This window comes from Arachis hypogaea, chromosome 5 (genome assembly GCF_003086295.3).
Source record: "Arachis hypogaea cultivar Tifrunner chromosome 5, arahy.Tifrunner.gnm2.J5K5, whole genome shotgun sequence".
Taxonomy (NCBI): domain Eukaryota; kingdom Viridiplantae; phylum Streptophyta; class Magnoliopsida; order Fabales; family Fabaceae; genus Arachis; species Arachis hypogaea.
This window is the reverse complement of record NC_092040.1, coordinates 76,513,796-76,535,264: the sequence shown is the minus strand read 5'-3', so window position 1 is coordinate 76,535,264 and position 21,469 is coordinate 76,513,796. Positions and strand designations below refer to the sequence as shown.

At 25.2% G+C, this 21,469-nt stretch overlaps 1 protein-coding gene across 2 annotated transcripts; it reads right to left on the bottom strand.

Moving 5' to 3' along the window:
* Position 1: 1 nt before the first annotated feature.
* Positions 2 to 19,893, bottom strand: LOC112801668 (agamous-like MADS-box protein MADS2). 2 transcript variants are annotated; one of them, XM_025844542.3, is made up of 8 exons: positions 19,419 to 19,893; positions 8,032 to 8,113; positions 6,703 to 6,764; positions 6,513 to 6,612; positions 3,011 to 3,052; positions 2,412 to 2,483; positions 1,502 to 1,632; positions 2 to 557 (listed from the first exon to the last, which is right to left on the bottom strand). In XM_025844542.3, exons 1-8 carry the CDS (start codon positions 19,601 to 19,603, stop codon positions 464 to 466), a joined length of 768 nt encoding a protein of 255 aa, XP_025700327.1. In that variant the 5' UTR covers positions 19,604 to 19,893; the 3' UTR covers positions 2 to 463. The 2 variants fall into 2 exon arrangements, with proteins under 2 accessions (XP_025700327.1, XP_025700328.1); XM_025844543.3 differs by having other exon boundaries at positions 2,442 to 2,483; positions 19,419 to 19,890.
* Between the last annotated feature and the right edge of the window lie 1,576 nt (positions 19,894 to 21,469).

Here is a 21,469-nt window from a genome sequence, read left to right as displayed (position 1 = left end):
ATTTGTAACCATAATCTTTAGTCCATTGAACTAATATTGCACATCAGAATACAATTTTAGAGTTCACTAGCTCCTCATTCACTGTATAAGAAAGGGAACAAAAGTTTATACCCAAAAATGGTCTACGTTCTGTATAAAAAAAAAAGAAACAGCAACCACTAGCACTTGTCTACTTTACAACTTAAACATACAAACATATATTTAACCATCAACAAACCCATCATGAGGATTAAATAATCCACATGATTATTATGTATGATGGGTGAAATTTGGGAAGGTTTTATCAAATTCCACAAGGAAACATACATCCCTTATTGGAATATAAACATATAAAATGTAATTGTAAGTTTTATGTTTCATGAGAAGACCTGTTATTAAAGCCTATTGTTCTAGGCCATAAAATGTCTAAAAATGTCACTTTTTGCTCCTTAGTATCATGAATCAAATTAGGTCATTTGATCTATTATACTTCCATCCATCCATGCATGAATTCACTAGCATTTTGGGTTGATGTTCCTGCACCACCTACTGCATCATTTGTCACCGAAGAACCGTATCTATAGAGAGGAAGAAGAAGTTGACAAGTTATCAGCTACTTTGCAAAGCAAAATATTTGTTCTCTTAAAATAAAATTTACCCTATTTTCTATGCACTTACATAGTATTTATTTGAATAATAGACAGATAAAGATAATAGAAATATTTAACATAGAAATACCTAAAGACAATAGCTGCAGAAATTCGTTTACCATAATTTCTATGCACTTGTATAATGTTTGAATGGTATAAAAATAGAGAAAGTAAAAATATCTAAAACAAAATTATAAGAGATAATAGATACAGACAAAAATACAAAAAATAATTGATACAGAAATTCATTCGATTAAAAAGATACATAAAGATAGAAATATAATTTTTGTGCTAAAAATAAAAAATTTTAATATCTTTTATATCTTTTAAAAGTGAAGATAGAAAATATCTACCTTAATTATTGTTTTAAAAACTAAATTGAACCGATGAATTCTGTTAGGTTAAATCAAGAACTAGTTCTTCGAGTTCAAGTCAAAAAATTGATGGTAAAAGAAAAAAAAATCAAACTCATTAAAAACAGATAAATCAATTAATATTAATTAAATCTCTAAACTTTTAAATCTCTGACTTCAATTCAATAAGAGTTTCAATTTTCAAAATCTTAGTCTTTGTATTGTAAAAAAAAAAAAAAAATTTCAAATATCGCTTCTGTTTGGTTTTAATGTTAACAAAAGTGTTTTTTCAAAGACGCGTGTCTATTCCAATTTCTCATTCCAAACAAAATACAAATACAATTATTTTTATTTATCTCTATCTATATTATCTGAGTGCCTCACATTTCCTATCACATTAATAATGTATATTTGATTGAAATGTTAAGATTTCAATGGATAAATTCAATATGCTCGAAAATTTCCATCCTATTTACATCACAAATAAAAAAACACCCTTAGAGATAAAAAGAACATTACCCGATTTGTAATGTGCTATTGCATTGTGTTGTCTCATAGTATCCCTCTGATTGCTGAGGGTGTCGGCTGTAGGGAGCATTTTGCTCCCTAGCTTCCCATGTTGGTTGAATCGCCATATTAATTTCCTCCAACTGCATCCATTAAACATGAAAGGTTTTCAGATAAGTCAAGTAATCAATCAAATGAGGTAGCAGAAAATCATGAAATCAGAATACATTGAAATCCCAAAATTAAGATCATCTTTATGTTGTATCAGCTAAGTTTCAGTTTTCCAACTTTTGAAGCAAAATAACGAGAAAATGGTTTTTGTCTTATTTCTTTTCTCCTCGTCTCACCAAGCAGAAAAGGTTCTCTTAGATTATTGTGGTCGCGGTCGCACCTTAAATAATGCAATTGTTATATTGTATTCTTGCCCTAATTAAAGATAATAATATTTCATAAGCAAAAAGGACTAAGGTTGTAACTAACTATGGCCTTACAACAACTTTTTGTTGTTTAAACGATATATATATATATATATATATATATATATATATATATATATATATATATATATATATATGAGAATGAATATGAATATCTTCAGAAACAGCAATCCCATAATTAGCAACAGTGTAGATTACTTTTATTGACTATTTGTAACTTTGTTTGCTCTATAATCAACTGCAGACATAACATTTTTGTTTGAGAGCGAGTGTGTCAAATAAGCTAAGATCAAAGAGTAAAAGATAAGAGTTTAGTTGTTATAAAATAAGGATCAATAAACTATTCTTAAAAAATGAGTCGTCATTGAATTTATAATCTCTATTCTACATGAACTCCACTACTTTCATTCAAAGATTACTAAATTCTCACGTTTTCACTTATTCAACCTCTTCATTTTAAGAAAAACATGATCCATATAACATACATGAACAACAGTAGTGTTTTGTCTTGATACCTTGCTCCGGAGGACATTATTTGTTTCCAACAGCATCTCTTCCTATGAATCCATTAAAAACAGAGTTAGCCAGCCTTTACAAGTACATGTTTTATATTAATAAATTAATGCATTATGTGCACACCAAAAATTTACTATTTGTACACAAAATCAGACAGTGTATATCTAACATAACAACATTATTCTTTTAAAACTAATTACTCATATGTCACTCTTTCTATATTATTATAATTAATTATAATTAAAAAATAAAACAGCAAATTAGTTGCCACCATAACAAAATGGTGAAATTTAGTTAATTAGATGCAAAATGGTGACGTTTTGATAATAAGTTTTGAATATTAGTAGAAAGATCCAAATATGATTTTTCATCTGTTGCATACTTGAGTTTCCTATTATAGCAGATTTTAATTTATTTTTGTAATAATTGATTATTTAATTAAAAAATATATTATACATTTTTATAAATATATAGAAATGTATAATAAGTTATTTGATGATTGACTCCATCAAGTATTTTTTGATAATCAACTAAATAGATGATGCACAAAATACAAACAGAATTTTACCTTTCTTTGCAAATCCGAGAGTTGGTCGAGCAAAAGTTGTGTCTGTTGAAAAAGGAACAGTTAACCAACCAAATTTTCTTGGAATCATAATGTAAATCATAAGTTTATGGATCAAGTACTTGAAACAATTATATACTATGAAAAGCACTGATACTATTGATACTGAACATATATAACGCAAAACACAAGTACAATAAAGTTTTAAAATGATAAAACAATATGGAATACACATTCATATTTTCAAAATTCATAAATTATTCAAGGAATTATATATATTACGATACTAATAGTTGTTACCACTAATATTCAAAAAACCAATGTTATTGAATTGGAACCAGGAAAAATACATAGCTTTATCAGTGAATCCATGTAAACATGGTTTGATGCGTACTAGTTTGAGCATTCCATTTCATAGTTCTTTTTATATAGTAGAACATCATAATTAACTTGCGAAATTGGGTCGTCTGCCATTTTTAACCAAGACTTAGAGGGAAAAATCAAATCTACAAATTAAACAAAAAGCACTAGATGAAGCGGATGGGCGGATTCTGATTGATAAGAATATGTGAATGATAGAATTTCTGAGTGTAGAATGCATGGATTCTAGCTTTGTTTCTCCTTTTTATAAGGAAAAAAAAAATTTAAGAGCATAGCTCCAAATATTTGACTAGGAGTGTTTATAGTACAGTTTACTAAAATGAAACTCGAGATTTTTTTCAACATAAGAAAAATCATTCAAATTTTAAAAAATATGACATTTAATATTAGGTTATAAAAATGTGATAAATTTAAATTTTCAGGTTCTTTCCATAATTTAAAATATAATAGAATTTAATAGATATACACATACACTCTTGATATAGTTGTTTCACTTAAAAAAAAATTATTAATTAAATATTAGTATTAAAAGTAAATAAAGTGAGATCTAGCAATATGTAAATGTAGAGTTTAAATATTATTATTTTTCTTTTTCATTATATTGTCTACTAGAGATGTATCATCTTTTAAACAATTTTATGTAAATATAGAAGAGGCCAAGAGGGTATTTGTAGCATCTAACTTCATACCTAATTCTATTTACTTTTAACGCCTACTAGTATGTATTTACTTAATAATATCTTTTTAAATGAAACACTACATCTTTGTATTTGTTGTGAAACTAAACACTACATTATGCACAGACACGGACCCAATAAGAAAATAGAGGGGGCACTTGCCCCACAACACATCTTGAAAAAAAAATTAAAATTATAGATAGATATCGAGTTTTATGATAAAAAAAAATTATAATTATCTTGTTAAATTTGATTTTTGATATAAAAACTGAAAATAAATAAATAAATTAACTCAATAAAAAATAATAAATAGTTATAGTTAACTTTTAATACTGTTAATAATCAAACTGAAATTTAATTTTTAAATATAACAAAAATTATTAGTGTTTATTTTAAAATTAATTAAGATAAAAATACATATTATCTATATATTAATATATCAACATTCTTTACTAAAATAATTTGGTCTAGCCGGGTAATTGTTTTGGTTAAAAAAATATTTATATTATAAATATTATAATAAATAAAATTTTTCAGATGAATGAAAAATAATAAATAGTTAAATAACTATTTAAAAATACATAAAAAATAAAAATATTTAATTTTAAAAAAATTAATTATAAGTTATTTTTTATTATTCTAGATTAATATATTTTTATTGAATAATTAATTTATTAAAAATTTAAATTTAATTATTATATATATATATATGCATGTTTGTGTATATAATTTTAATTTATTTTTGATAAATATAAATAGTTTTAATTTTAAATTATAAATAATTATACTAAAATTTTATTTTTATACACTTTATTATTAAATTTTTCTGAGTCTGCCGTTAATTATGCATGCCATGTTCTTTGTTTGATTGAGAGAATTAGAATACTACAATATGCATGTCAGGATCTTTGACATTATCTTGGCACAATTTTCAAACATCACATTTTTGTAACACTTTTAAAAATTTTTATTGTTATAATTCATTTTTTATTTTTCTTTATTTAGGTGAATTAACCAAATAAAACTATACTAAATCATTTTAAATAATCTAAAAATGGCACAAAACCACTATTTTACAATGTAAAAATTTAACTTTAAAATTAGTTTTAATTTAAAATTACTAGCCAGTTTTAATTTTAAAAATAAATTTAAATCGTTTAATTAAAAAAATTAATATATCAAAAAATTAAATAACTTTAATAAGTATATACAAACAACTTGTTTTAAAATCAGGTTTTGTTTAGTGTAAAACTGGACCAAACTACAAATTTAATCTTTAATAAATTAATTTTTAAATTTAAAAAAGAGCTACGGTCATGTTTTTTGACAAATAACATATTATACTCGCCTACCATAGTTAAGATTAGTCTACTATAAACTATCAGTAAGACAATATTCATATTAAGTGTACACTAAAATTAATAATTTAAATTAGGAGTCACTTAGATAAAGACGTTAAAAATATATTTTTATAAAGATGTTTTTTAATAATTAAAATTTAATACATATAATTAATTAAATTATATTATTTTTGTCAAAATTAGGCTAGACAAATTGATTTGACTGAAAAATGGTTAATCCAATTTTGAACTGATCTAAATTAATATTATTTTTTTTATAGAAAATGATTACAATATCCTATTATAAAAAATGACTAAAATACTTCTATTATATATATTAATTTTGAAAATTTTAAATTTTAGTCTTTTATTTTTCTATCGTAGAATTAGGATTTTGAATTTTTAAAATTAATATATATATATATATATATATATATATATAATAACAGTATTTTAATCATTCTCTATAATAAGGATATTGTAGTTATTTTTTATAAAAGAAATAATATTAATTTAAACCAATTTAAAATTTGATTCACCATTTTTTCGGTTAAATCAATGTCTAACCTAATTTTGACAAAAATAACATGATTTAATCGATTATATATGTTAAATTTTAATTACTAAAAAATATCCTTAAAAAAAGACGTTTTAGGTGTCTTTATTTGAGTGACTTTCATTAAAATTAACTATTAATATAAAATACACATAAAAATATAAAATATACATTAAAAATATATTAAATTACATATATATTTATATATAAATACACGATGATTGATTGCAAATAATATTTTTAATAAGAAAATGTCCACTATAATTGGAAATGAGAAACACTATGCATGAAGATGTTCTTTCAGAAACCACATGGTTTCAAATTGCAGGACAACATACACGATGCAGCTTACAGATATGACCGCAATTACAACAATATTGCAAGGTAACTGTAATAACTGCGATAAGTTACTGCTAATTTAACGCATAGAAGGAACTTAAGAATTTCTTATGATGAACCACCCTATTCAGTTTCTGATTTCATCTATTTCAAGCATATATAATAATATCCACGCAAGCAAGAGAGAAGACTCAGATACTAAATTTGCATACCTTGTTAGACCTAATTTGCTTCAACGAGGAGTCAAGCTGACGCTCAAGCCGTTCAAGCTCGTTAACATCTAAGTTATCCAATTCTTCCCCAAGGAGATTTCTACATACATGAAATTAAAATATAATTTATTTTTTCACGTAAAAAAAAAAAAAAAAAAAAAGTCAAATGTCTGCTTTAGCTTGATAATACCTTTGAGTCTTCTGTAGTGCCTCAACTTTTGATTTCAGCTTGAGATACTCTTGATAGCGCCTCTACTCAACAATATATGGACATGTATGTTAGAATTTTCTCTTGACTTGGATAGCTTGTATTTATGGTTATAGAAATGTTATTTGTAACACACACAAAGTGTACATTTACTACCTGCTAACTTTTTTTTTTCCTCCTAATATTAGAAGTGAGATTCGAATTTATCATTTCTAAGTAAATATGAGAAAAATATGTCATTTAAATTATAATTTGTTGGATATTTATTACCTATTTTTGAATACAAACTAATAAGAATGTATATAATCTTAAAGAAATACTACTATTTTATTAAAAAAAAATTATACAACATTAATTGAATTTTTAACTAATATTCTTATCAAATTAATCAAATGAAAAAGAAGGAGTATATATATATCCACATAAAAAAAAAGAAGAATAAAACTTAACAAAGATAGTTTGGTACAATTAGTTTAATTTATCTGAAATCAAGATAATCATTCCCTTAATCCATACTTCTATAACGGACACTTATTTGAAACTAATTTTGACAATTATACATCACAGCTCACAACTATATACAATAAATAAATAAGTTTAATTTTAACTTTATTATCTAAGACGCATTATATACATCTCTCTTATTCTCTATAGTTATCCTATCCTGTATATATAGTTGTTAAAAGCTAGTTGTTTATGCAGCATTTTAAAAATATAAATGAGACTACACGACACAAAATGTAACAGTAAAATCAGAGTGAGTATGAACTAATCACTAGACCTAGTGATTGAGTGAGTAACTATTTATAGTAATGGTTCATACCAAAGTTCCCAATTAAGGAGTATCCATAAACTTTGTGAAAAGTTATGATTCACGAAGCTTAATCTACCTATGTAGTAGCTGATTTTTGTACTTAAAAAGTAGAGAAAAGGACAAATCGATCATTGACATTTTGGTCTACGGATATTTAAGTCTTTGAGAATTTAAAAATATATCTAAGTCTTTGACTTTTTCAAAATCTGGACATATTGATTCTTGAGTCTAATTTATCCAATTTTAAAAGTTCTCTCACGTGTGCATCCCTATCAACCAGGTTAATATAACGGGAGTCACATTTAATTTTTCTGTTGAGTTAAGTCTGACAGACCCAAGTAAATATGAAGAATCAATATGTTCAGATTTTGAAAAAAGTTCAAAAATTTAAATGTATTTTTAAATTTTCGAAAATTTAAATGTCTGTAAATTAAAAGGACAAAGACGTATTTGTCATTTTCTCTAAAACGTATAAATTGAATGGAAAATAAGTACACCTGTGTCTCCATAGCAGGTTGGTGATTTACTTCCAAGGCACCATAACTGCATTTCTGGTACCGTTCAAGTGTCTTCGCCATGCTGTTTATAACCAATAATAGTACAGTAACTATGTAAGTATGATATATATTTATAATAAACGCAACAAAAACACAAAGTCAAATTAACTATGACTTCCCACACTGAATGAGATCAAATACTTACATGAATCAAACAATATATTATATTTTTGTTTTATCATAAATTAATTATATTCACAATTAAGTAGTTAGCATTTCAATCAATTTTAATACTTTCATTTTGGATGTTTAAAACCATAAAACTATCCTCCATGTAATGTATTTTATTTTTTTGATGCACTTATTTCTAGTTCTATACTGTTTAGTTTGTCAACTCATTCATTATATTGTAATATTATCATCTTTCCTGCATATATGTTAATAAAAGGTGATATTTGTATTATTTTTTGTGTGTATTCTATTTTGTACATTTTATTCTAAAAAAAGAAAAAAATTATGATCAGTGTTTTCATAATTCTAATTCAATGAAGATTATAAGCAAGTCTCTGTCTATCAATGAAGACTAGTTAACTAGTTAATTCATAAAGTATTGCATTAGAAAGCTAAACTCAAAAAACTTTACTGGTGTAATTTTATAAGTTAATTTGAGAGTTTGATAGCGTTATTTATCAGTAAATTTTACTGGTAAAGTTTGGTACTTCCTTTCTTATTTTTATTTTTTTCAAATAAATAATAATACCCATCAAAATGCTCCTCTACATTGAGCATCTAACTTAATTGAATTCTACTATTTATATGTTGAGTTCTACTATTTATATGTCCTTTTAATTCTCACTAATTAATAATGGACAAAGGAATTGATAAGAAACTAAAACCTTGTAACTTGTGGTAGACTCCAACTTTTTCATCTAAATTAGAATTTGTGTGTGAAGTAAACATGCATCTCAAATATATACTCTATTATACAGAAACTCTGTATTTTCATGACTTGTGTCCATATCTCTGACTTTTCATTTAATTACCTTAATTATATTCTTCTACCGAAACTGTATCATTTACCAAAAGCATGCATCATGCTGCAAGGACTTGAGGAACGGATCCACATATGGCTGTATGGGGCAATTGCCCCCTTTGAATTTAAGAGAAAAAAATAATAAGCATATGTGTATATATATTGTTCTGACTTTAATAATGTGTTGGTCCTCATACAAATTATATTTCAAATATATTTTGTGGTATATAAAAAATCAGCCATGCTTATAAAATATATATTAAAATACTTATTCATTAAAAATAAATTGTAATTTTGGTAATTAATTTTTGGTGTGCAAATTAAATAGTATTTTATTTATTTATTTATGTGTGAAAACATTTATATTATTATATATCACTACAAAATATTATTATGTTATATAAATTTAGTTTATTGAGATAATAATAATAATAATAATAATAATAATAATAATAATAATAATAATAATAATAAGCTAATTATTCAAAGTAAAACCTAAATTCTCAAATACAAATAAGACTAGTAGCTAGTATTTCATAGTTTTTTTTTAAATTTAATTGATATGATATATATTTAAGAGAAAAAAAATATATTAAATGATTCTTGCTTGACAATTATCTCGAAAGATAATGAGGTGTTCAACAAAAAAATATCCTTTTACTTCTGAGACTGATTGATTCTTTTATCAATATTTTTTTTTTATATTAATGGAATAAACCTATCTGACATATTAAACTGTTGATTTATCCGTTAAGAGCTAATTATAATTGAAAATTTTTTTTGTTGGGAGTTTGATTGTATTTTGGGTAATTGTTAGGATCGTTTAGTTTTTTAAATATTTTTTTGTTATCTTTTTATATATATTTGTTTTTTAAATATTTTTTTATTATCTTTTTATATATATTAGTTAAATTTATTGTGTAAAATTTAAAGATATTAATAATTCTTAAATTATTTTTATTTATAAAAATTAAATAATAAATATATTAATAATTAATGTGTACATAAATATATTCTAAAAAAAATAATTAAGGTAAAAACTAATTAGTCTCATAATATTAAAGTACAAGTATCGAAATGGATACTTTCTTTTGTTGGGACCTGATGGTCCTGCAAAAAAAAATTACCAGAGAGAGGAATGGGTATTCACCCTATATTTAGTGGATACAAAATGCCTGACAAGACACTGTTTATTATTTTCGTATATTCACTACTTGAATATGATCAATAAGCATATTTAAGACCAAGGTAAAAAGATAATGACTTCGAATTGAACCCAAGTGTTAGTTGACCAGCCAGCTATGCCCTTTCCTTCTTGTATTCTCCCCAACATTAATAGGTTAAGCCAAATCCGAACCCAGTTTGATAATAATACCTCAAAATTTTATTAGAACCTATACCTGATTCATTCAGCACTTTTTTAGACCGAACCCAATTCATTAATAACACCAAAATTACTAAATTTACAATTCTGCTAAAAATTTAATAAGGTATAACCAACAACTAAGTTAACAAATATATTTAAATGACATGTTATATTAATTAATTATTATTAATTATTTATTATTTAAATTTTATTTTTTTAAAAATATAAAATTAATAATTATTAACTACTCCTTCTTATTCTAATTCACCTTTTATCATTTATTATGCAAACCCTACTTCATCTTTTTAAAAAAAAAACATTCAAACTCTAAAAAATATACCAAAACATTAGATAAAAAATCATCCAAATTCTAAAAAAAAAAACATACAAAACATAGAAAAAAATCATCAAAATCCTAAAAAAGAACATACAAAAAATAGAAAAAAGAATCATCCAAAATAAATAAAAAGAATCATCCGAAATTTAGGAAAAAGAAATATAAAAAACTAGTTAAAAGAATCATTCAAAACCAAATAGGAGGAGGAGAAAAAAAAGAGTCGTAGGGTGACTAACAACGACATCTTGGATGGCGTTGCGTGCATAGTGAGGAACTCGCGGTGACGCGTTGCGAGGAGGAAGTCACAGAGGCCGCGCATTGCGAGTGGAGGAGCCGCTATAGATCGAAATAGTTGATCGTGCATCGCGAATTGGGGCCATGGCGGTGGATGCGTCGCAACGGACCGGGGCCGTGGCGGTACAGATGCGTCGGAACAGTGGGAGGGGGCGTCGACGAAAGAAAAACGGCGATGGGACGCGAGGAAAAGACTGTGTAACGCGACGAAAGACGCGATGGTGGTCGGTGAGCGACAGCGTCAAAACTGCATTAAGATAGCGAGTTTGTAGAGGGAGAAATTTGATTGTTTCAAAGTGAATAAAAATAGATTAGATTTTTTATAAATTGTTTTTATTGTGTATTATAAATGTGATTACGATAAATGTATAATTTTTTTTTAATTTTAAATTTTAATTTTAAAATTTTATTTATTTATAAAATTTAAATTATAATAGAGTTGGTTTATGTTGCGTTTGTTGAAAAGTTATTTCCTATACTTTTTTCCCAAATTTAATTGGGTCAACACAATATCAAAGATATGCCTGTGGTTAATGGTTGAGGTGCCTCATCAGAAGCTCAAGGATGCAATGAATTATAAACTTTAGGGTAATTGAAGAGATGCTATGCCTAATCTAATAACCAAGGTAACAGCTAACAATGCCATCATCAAAGCAGTTAATTATGTATAATGTGGGTAATTTAGCTAAATATATAAGACTATTTAATCATGTCTTTTAACCATGTTCATGTAAATAATATTATGTTTCTTAGTGTATTTATATTTTTAATCTTAAACAATTGTTTTTAGCAATTAATAAACAAACTAATAATATTAAAGACTTATTTTATTAGATGAGATTGACTATATAAATTAACAATATCATTGAACTCTATAATGTATTAAGTCTATAATAAAAATATTTATACGCAAATTTTCTAATTAATTCAGGTATGATTTTCTTGAATTTTTTTATTTTTTTCATCTATCTATTTGTCATTTAATCCATCGTTCTAATTGAATAATTTATTGATCTTCTTCCCACATGTTCAATCCATCTGAAATAAAATTCTATCATCTTTTTAACAATATGCGCTACTTCAATTTTTTTCTCATATCTTTGTTTCCTATTTTATTCATACGTGTGTAGTCGTTATTTCAATATTCTCATCTCTACCATATTGAATTTATGTTTATGCTCACATTTTGCCGTTTAATGCTTTGTTCTATATAACATAGTTGTCTAGTTAATCTGATGATAGTGCAATAAAATTTATTTTTAAGTTCTAAAAATACATTTTTTTTACATATAAAACTAAACGCACTCTACCGCTTAGACCAACCTGCTTATATTCTATGTTATGCATCCTCCTTGATTTCTCCGCTATATTATATGATATACCTAAGATACTTAAAAGACTTTAGTTATGATAAGATACTCTCTCTAATTTTTCTTGTCTCATGCCGAAATTATATTTTATATATTCCATTTTACTACAGTTTATACACAAACTAAAAGACTAACAAAGATCCTTATATGCTTTTATTCTTATTTCGCTTACTATCACTTTTGTCTCTTCTTAACTATTTTATTTTTTTTTCTTATTTTCAGTATTGAGATACAAATACCACTCTTTAAAATATTTTCTCTTTATCTTTATATTTTTCTGTATAGGCTTGACATTTGTGTTCCACCACCATATATAACTCTTTGTCTCTTACTCCAATTCTTTTAGTATTACCAAAAATTTTTTTGTTACTCTTCTTCTGATAATTTTTATTATGTCATTTTACATGTCATTTGTATTTTGGAGTTCTTGTTTTAATGTATTTTTTTATTTTTTGCTCAACGTAAAAATTCATGATGAGTACCTTATATTGTGTTACTAAACTCTCTCAAAAAATAATTTTATTATTATTAGTGTAAATTTTTTTGTCAACTCACCATAACAAAAGAAAATTTATTTAAAAGCTTGTCTTATCATCCTTGTAAGTTATTATAAGGTGTTCTTCTCTCTTGCTAAAGGACTTATTTGCAATAAGAATATCAGAAATTGAAGAAAAACTCAAAAAGGTCTTAACCTCAGTTTTGTCAACCCCAAAATCATGGCCTTTACATATTTTTTTTCATATTCATTCACATCCTTTTTGATATGGTCGTTTAAATATCCACCTAAAAATTTCTTATCACTCAATGATGTGTCTTGGATCAAATTTTCTAGTTCCTCCCAAAAACAGTGTTTTCTAAAACTATTTATAGTGCATATGTGCTAATTATACGAAAAACACCTTCAGATCTTTTTACCACAAATTTTATAGTGATAATCCAATTATCCATTCTTTTGACGCATTTTTATTCTTTAGATTTTCTCTACATTAAAACTAATAAAATCTGAAAATACACAACTCTCTCTCCACCCATCTCATTTCTTGCAAGCACATACTATTAATTTTTTTTTTCTTGTCATGGAGTCAATATCTCCATAAATTTTTCTATTAGTGTGTCTACATTCCATGACCTAACCATAACTTTCTATTACCCATACTACCTTAATTAGGTATGAAAAATTGTATGGTTGGAGTATAAATACAAATATACGCCTTTTTTTTTTAATTTTGCAATCGTCTTTTTAAATTGTTCATGTAATACTATTGATTCCAAGTTTCCAACTATCACAGATCAACTGATTTTTTTTTCAACTTTCATTTTAATATTTTTTATGTCTTTCTAAGAAAATAGAAGTAAAATATAATTTATATTTCTTTTTCTAATTGTTAAAGCTAAAAAGAGAGTTTGTTCTTAAATCCTCAATGTACAACCTTTTCATACCATTACAAAAATTTTAATTTTAATTATGTTTTGAAAAAAATTATCACTCTTCATTTACTAATAGTATTGTGAAAATATTATCAACTTTACATTCAGCAACTTCTCTTTCAAAAAACATAAATAATAATTCTACAATCTTATCAACATAATGGTTTATTTATGTAAATGAATAACAACATCATGCCAACATCATTTGATTAATTGATCCATTAATCTGTACCACTTATTAGGAAAAAAGCTTGGTTACTGTTGTAAAACAAGAAAATCTATAACAAGGTTTTTTGAAAATGCCTGGTTATTAGAAAAATGCTTGGTTACTCTTGTATTATGTTGAGATCTTCCTTTATTTCCAAGTATTATCTATGGAAGAAATTAATGAGAATGTAGACATTATTCTATGATAATAATACAGGACTGGAGGCTCATTTCTGAATCTATATCAGCAGTCACCTAGCTGATCAATGTAGTCCTAAATATTAATGTAATTTCCATATAAAATAATTACGACCATAAGATAAATGTCAACTGTACCTTCCAGAATACTAATTACATGCCACAATTTTTCTTGAAAATATGCAGTTAGAGACAATATGCACATTCTACGAGAAGTTTAGTTAGTATATATTGTTAGATATATTATTGTTTATATATCTTTATCTAACACATCAAATTTTTAAAAAAGATGTTTCATAATATGATGTTAAAATTTTTATGATAAAAGAGTATAGAATTTAATTATTATTACTTATATTTTTCTAAATAAAAAATAGAGTTCAGCTAATGTGAAAAATAGATTAGTGTATTCTCTATCCTTCAATATTAATTTCAAACCTAATTGCTGTCGCATAGAAAAAAAAAAAAAAAAAGGACAACATGCATGATCACTCTATCAAATGGGGTAGGTTCAAGTGAGATCAGTGGTGTTCTCTAGTTGTCTAGTTTACTGAAGTCAAATGTTGCTTCAATTTATGATTTTACTATACAAGGTGTTAACTACACTGGCAGCCACACACAACCGTCTTAAAAAATAAAAAAATATATAAAAAAAAGTAGAAAAATTTTGAGTTTTACTTTTATGACAATAAGAGTAGGGAGTTAACTCTAATTACCCTACAAGAGAGATTAATAGTCTTTTCCAGTAAGAGAAGAGGTGATGATATCCTTAAAACACTAAACAAATTACAAGGATAATGGTTCTGAAACGAAAAACAAAAAATAAAGAGAAATATTATATACATCATCTTTATTTACACTTCTCCTCTCTAGCACATATTTTAGAAAATATAAAAGATTTAAGTTGTGGTTTATGCCATAAAAAAAATTGTATAACAAAAGTGGTAGAAATATTATTTTCTTAAAAAAAACCAAATTATACATCTATCTCTCTCTCATGTGATTGGGTACTTCAAATCAAAATCATACCTACTAATAATCCGATGGTAAGTTGAAATTTTGAGGAAAAAATAGAAAAATAAAATAAATAGTAATAGAATAAATATATCGTTTGAAAATTTTTAAGAAAAAAATCAAGTCTGTCCAAAAAAAATTTTGTGGTAAATTTATAGATATTTAAGAAAAAAAATTTAAATAATTAAAAAATTATAACAATAAATTTATAAATATGTAAAACTTCAGTGATATTATTTGTATATAAAAGTGAATCCTTAGTCATACATTTCATTCCACACCCGTGATTTATAGGTTTGATAGTGTAATTCTTAAATAATTTATAAGCTTATTTTTACAATGTCTAATTTTTGAATTATTTGATACAAAAATAAAAAATAAAAGATGGAGTCTATTATTACCGCTAGCTCACACCTTTTAGGCAAATTAGACACCAATATTTTAAACATTATAAAATTTTCCGACTTATAAATATTTTTTTCATCTAAAAACTTTTACAAATTCGTCAAAAAAATTTGGACCAAAACTTATAAAATTACTACAAATTTTTTCAGAAACCTAAGATATCTTGTTATTGAAGAGATAACAAATTTCATGTTACCCTTTAATATTCACAAACACATATGTCTGCATGCACATAAGTATCATTAATCCTGCAATTTTAAGGTTTTAATCAAAGGCAAAAAATTATATTTGTCTCAGAGTTTTGTGTGTTAATTTGCCCTCTGATCTCTTGTCTCTTTGTGAGATAGGCTTTAATAGCTGCTGCTGCTACTACTACTACTACTACCAGTAAAGGCCTATACTTCACGCATAGAATCAATGACTAAAAAAGCATAGTCTCTATTCTCTACTATCTAGCTCTACTGCTCTAAGCACTTTATCCCTCTTTGTGAGACACGTTTTGGGGCAAATCCATGGTGTTCAAGAACAATGCTGATGTTGTTTCACATCAATAAGGCAGAATAATTTTCTTTCATCAGGATCTATATAGGTCATTTTGGTCATTAAAAAAATTAATTAAATCTCTTACTTTCAGAACTATTATTCGTGTAAATCCTTGGCCAAACTTGTATTTTTATATCCCCTAGTGTAATATATATTAATATCAACTATTAAATATTACTGTACTGTAACGATTACTTGATGTAGTCATATTTTAATTGCTTCAATATAGTGTTCGAAATTGATTCATAAAACTTAATTAAATAAAAATTGATAAACAATATTAAGTCACATAAATTAACTTTAAATATTATATTGACAATAATTAATAGATGTTTATATCAACTAGTCATTATACTGTCAAGAGTGACATTTAACTATTTATTCATTGCTATACTAATGATTATGAGAGAGAAATTTGCTCAAGAACAAAAATGAGTCATCTAATTCAAAAAATAAAATAAATGATCTCAAATATATTATTTAGAATGAAAAATAAAAACAAAACTTATCTATATTATTTTATAACTTTTATATTCTTAATGAATAAAGATAATAGTGACAAAAAAATAGAATATAAATCTTATATAAATTTTATCATTATTCAAAGCTATTACCAAATATAATACAAAGGCCAACCTTTTTTATAAACTTTGTCCCCAATATTTCTATAACTCTTTAGCTCTACAGAATCTAAACGCTAATTATCTTGGAAATTAAAATGCTGATCTAACATAAAAGATACAACGATAAAATTTCACTGTAGGAGAGATAAAAACCTATTTTAACAGTAAATATTCTAGTTAAGTGACAAGATAATAAACACGTTGGGTTGAGTGATTACATATATACACCACTATCATGTTTGATATGATACAATATATACAGGTATACTTTTAAATTCTTATAAAATATATAAACATGAAATATATATAAAATATAAATTTTTTTAAATAAATTGTAATAATATTTAATATTTTATTAATATTTAAATATAAATTAATTTTTTAATTATATTTAATATTTTTTAATTATATAAAATATTTTAAAATATTTTTTATTTTAATATATATTATTTTTAAATTTATTTTAAAAATATATTAACAATAACGCTGGACACGCTAACACGTGATAGTATTTATATGTGTTAAAATATATTTAGAGAAGAATTTTTAATTTTCTACTAAGACATAATTTGACACAAAAAATACACTCGTCGATTGAATGTCGTGTCTAAAATGTATCTGATATACGAACACGACAACTCAGCAAAATATCTATATTTTATACATACACAATTAAAAAAAATTTGTTTACATTCAATAAATTTTGTCAATTCAATTATTAAATAATATTATATTATCATGATAATTAAATTTATAATCTTCATAAAAATTTAAACATCAATAAATATACAAAAGTATCATATACATACTAAAAATCATTCACAAAATCAATTACTACAAATATATATATATATATATAATTTACTTTTTAATATGTATTTTATATTTTAATATAAATTTTACACTAATAATTATTTCTAGTAACTAGTTTTGTATACTCCTAACATAGTTAATATATATATAATCTAATAATCATATTTTCTTGTATTTTTAAAATTATAATACACACAAAAATAAAATATTAAAATACTATATCAAATCACATCACATAAAACAGCAAAACATGTCATCGTACTCAAGTTTCATCTTTTCATTGAATACAAATTTATTGATATGTTTTCTGATGAGTTCTGACTTCTGACATTATAGTGAGTATCTATCAGAAAATTAGTTATGTTATCTAATCTCTAAGCAGAATTGTTGCATTTCTTCTCAGTGTTTAGGTCCATCCATTATTACATTAATCTAATCATGCACATTTCTTTTTAATTTCTTTCCTTTTGTCCCAGTGGAAGAAACATACATAACTAATTAGAAAAGAGGTAACGAGAGGACCAAATGTTTCATATTCGAATTTGAATGGAAAAATAAATAAATAAATAAATGCACATCAGTAATAACTAGATTCTTTTTACGGTCAAATTCTTTAATATTTTCAGATAGTCAAAAATTATTTTTGATAATACCGAAATATCTGAAAAGAAAAACATTTAAAAAAAAAACAATCAAACAATTAATGGTTTTGAAAAAGCTGTCCGAGGAAAGGAATATAAGGTTTAAATATTATTGCTATAACATAGGCACACTAAACGTTAAAACTCTGACGATCTTAGAAAGAATGATTGATAGCTTATTAATTAATTAACCTATCTTTTTAATGAGGTGATGATATGACTTATAAGTGCTACAGTATAAGATTTGGAAGACACACCAAAAGCTTCCAAGAATTTGGATTTTGCAAAACCGAGAGAGCACATGAGATCTCTGATCTCCTCTCTTCCCATCTCTTTTTAAACCATTTCTCTCAGCTGCTAAGATTCTTTTTGTTAGAAGAAGAAGAACAACAAATTATTTTGCGTAACCATTGCTAAGTAAATTCATTTCTTCAAAGTCAAACCAATTTTCATTAAACATTGACAGAAGAAAATTGCTTAAGGAAAAACCGTCGAAACTAATTAAATCGAGTTTGGAATTTTGAAGGAGGACAATCTGGTCTACTAAATCCGTTTTTTAATTATTTTAAATATATAAATAAATAAATAATATAAAAAATAATACATAAAAAATCAAAGCACACAAACAAAAAATACGTTTGATTTATATTTTTTATTTTTTTATTTTCGGAATTTAAAAAAAAACAAGAAGTAAAACAAAAAAATGAATTTATTATTTTTTCTTCATAAAATTTTAAAAATAAAAATATTGAAAAAAATCAAAACGCAATAAACTTATTTTTATTTTCTTCTTATTTTTCATTAAAAGAAAGGGAAGTAGAAACCAAACCCCAGTATAATTCATGAAGCCCTATGAATAAAAAGAAAGGTGGAAGCTGGAAGCAAGATATTAATTATGTTTAATTGATTGTGAGTTAAGCTCCAAAGCGAAAAATAGATTCTGGATGCCGTTGATGGGAACCAAAAAAGTAGATCACAGGCAAAGCAACCCAAAAATCAGATCAAAGACCAAACAAAAAAAAAATCAAGACTTGCAAGATGGAAACTTGATGAACAGCAACAACGAAAAGCACAGAGATTCAAACAAGAAAAGAAAGAGAAAGAGAAAAGAATACCTAGAAGTGCTGCAGAACTCATAGAGCTTGCCACGGTTGGAGAAGATAATGAGAGCAACTTCGGCATCACAGAGGATAGAAAGCTCATAAGCCTTCTTCAGCAAACCGTTTCTTCTCTTTGCAAACGTCACTTGCCTGTTTATCTTGTTCTCAATCCTCTTCAGCTCCACCTTCCCTCTACCCATACCTCTTCTTTTTTGTTACTTTTTCTTTTTATTATTATTATTCCTTCTTCTTTTCTCTTCTCTGTTTTCTTTTGTGCTTGTGTTGTTGTTGCTATACAACTGTTTTCTGCAAAATTCTCAACAATGTTGTTTTATAATGTAATTGATTTTTGTGTGAGCGTATGTGTGTGTTTATTAATAGGTGTGATAATATTTATAGGGTTGTGCAGTCGTGCTAGTGGGTGGAAGGATATGAATTATGAAGAATCAGACTCAGATGTTTGCTAGTTGCTACTCTCTCTTTTTTTTTCTTTGCTTAATTAATTCAGTATAAAAATAAAAATAGCGTACATCCCAATTTTTCTTGTTATGTTAGGTGAATCTAGGTTGTGTGTCAGAATATGTATTAATATCAACAAAAATGCTAAAAAGAGTATAAAATAATTATGCATATGTATAACCTTTGATATTTAGGGTTAAATAAAATAATTAAGTAAAAATATAATAGGCTGTTATTGTATAAATTAAAAACCTTTTGCACAATAAATTAGTGTCTTTTTTCAGTAATTTGATAATATTTACTTTTTACACAAAGAAATATGAATAAACTATTATTGTTAATTATAAAAATTTTATGTCTAAATAATTTTAATCATAAAATATATAAATTAATTCGATACTCATAAAAGAATTTGTTAATTCAACAAAAATGCTTATAACAAATAGTTCTAATTTTGTCGAACGCTTTGAATAATTTTATTGAAACAACTCAATAATTAATAGACATTGAACTAGTTTAAATCTTATATGATAAAAAATAATAATCTATTCAATACAATGACTTTGAAAGGAACAACACTTAACAACACAAAAAACATAGTAATTCTAAAATCAACACAAAACAATAGGAGTGCGTTTGTTTATACCACTACGTCAAGTAGGAACTAAAATGAGATATTAAAGTTAATTATTAGAATAAAATATATATTAAAAATAAGTTAAATAATATTTGTATTTGTTTTGAGGATTATTTGAAATAGTGATTTGTGTCTAAATGTGAGATTGGGACTTTTTTTGCGACCGTATTTAATTTGTGCTGGTGGTGCTGAGGTGTCGCCGTCTAATTTTTTTGTGAGGAAGTAGGGGTGGTACTTCCAAGAGACTCAAATATTTAAGTTAACAAGGATTTTAAATAGATTTTTAGTAGATTGTCAGTGTATTTATAGTAGAATAGATAATCACCTTTTTGGAGTAGTTCCACCTTTGTTGATAAATAACCGTTTTTTTTATGTTGAGAGTTTGTTGAGATCTATTTTTTAGATAAGGCAAAAATAGTAAGAGAGATTTCGAGAGATAGTTATTTATTCAAATAAGTAGGACCGAACCTCCCTTGTCATACCGGATCTCTTGATAGGTCAGACAAATAGAAGTGACCACCTTTTTTAAATTATTAGGTCTGACTTTATATTTTTTTAATTAGGGTATGAATAGTATTTATATATAAATATATGATAATTGATGATAAAAATATAAAATCTTATCTAAAATACAAATATGAGATTTTAAGATAATAAATTAATATATTTTATATTTTATATATATAAAAAAACAATAAATAAAAGCATAATTTTTTAATTTTTTATAATTATATTTTTTATCATCATATTTTTTTTTAATTTTATAAAAAAAGGTAAATTAATTTTTTATAGTTCATCCTTTTTATATTTAGTTTATTATTAAATAAAATATAACAATACTAATTTATATATCTTTGTTCATTGTTTTTGTTCTCAGCATTTTGTCCAGTACCAAATCTAAGTCCTGGAGACGTTATAATACCCAAAACAAGGGTTATACCCATAACTCTAACAGCCTTAGCGATCTTGC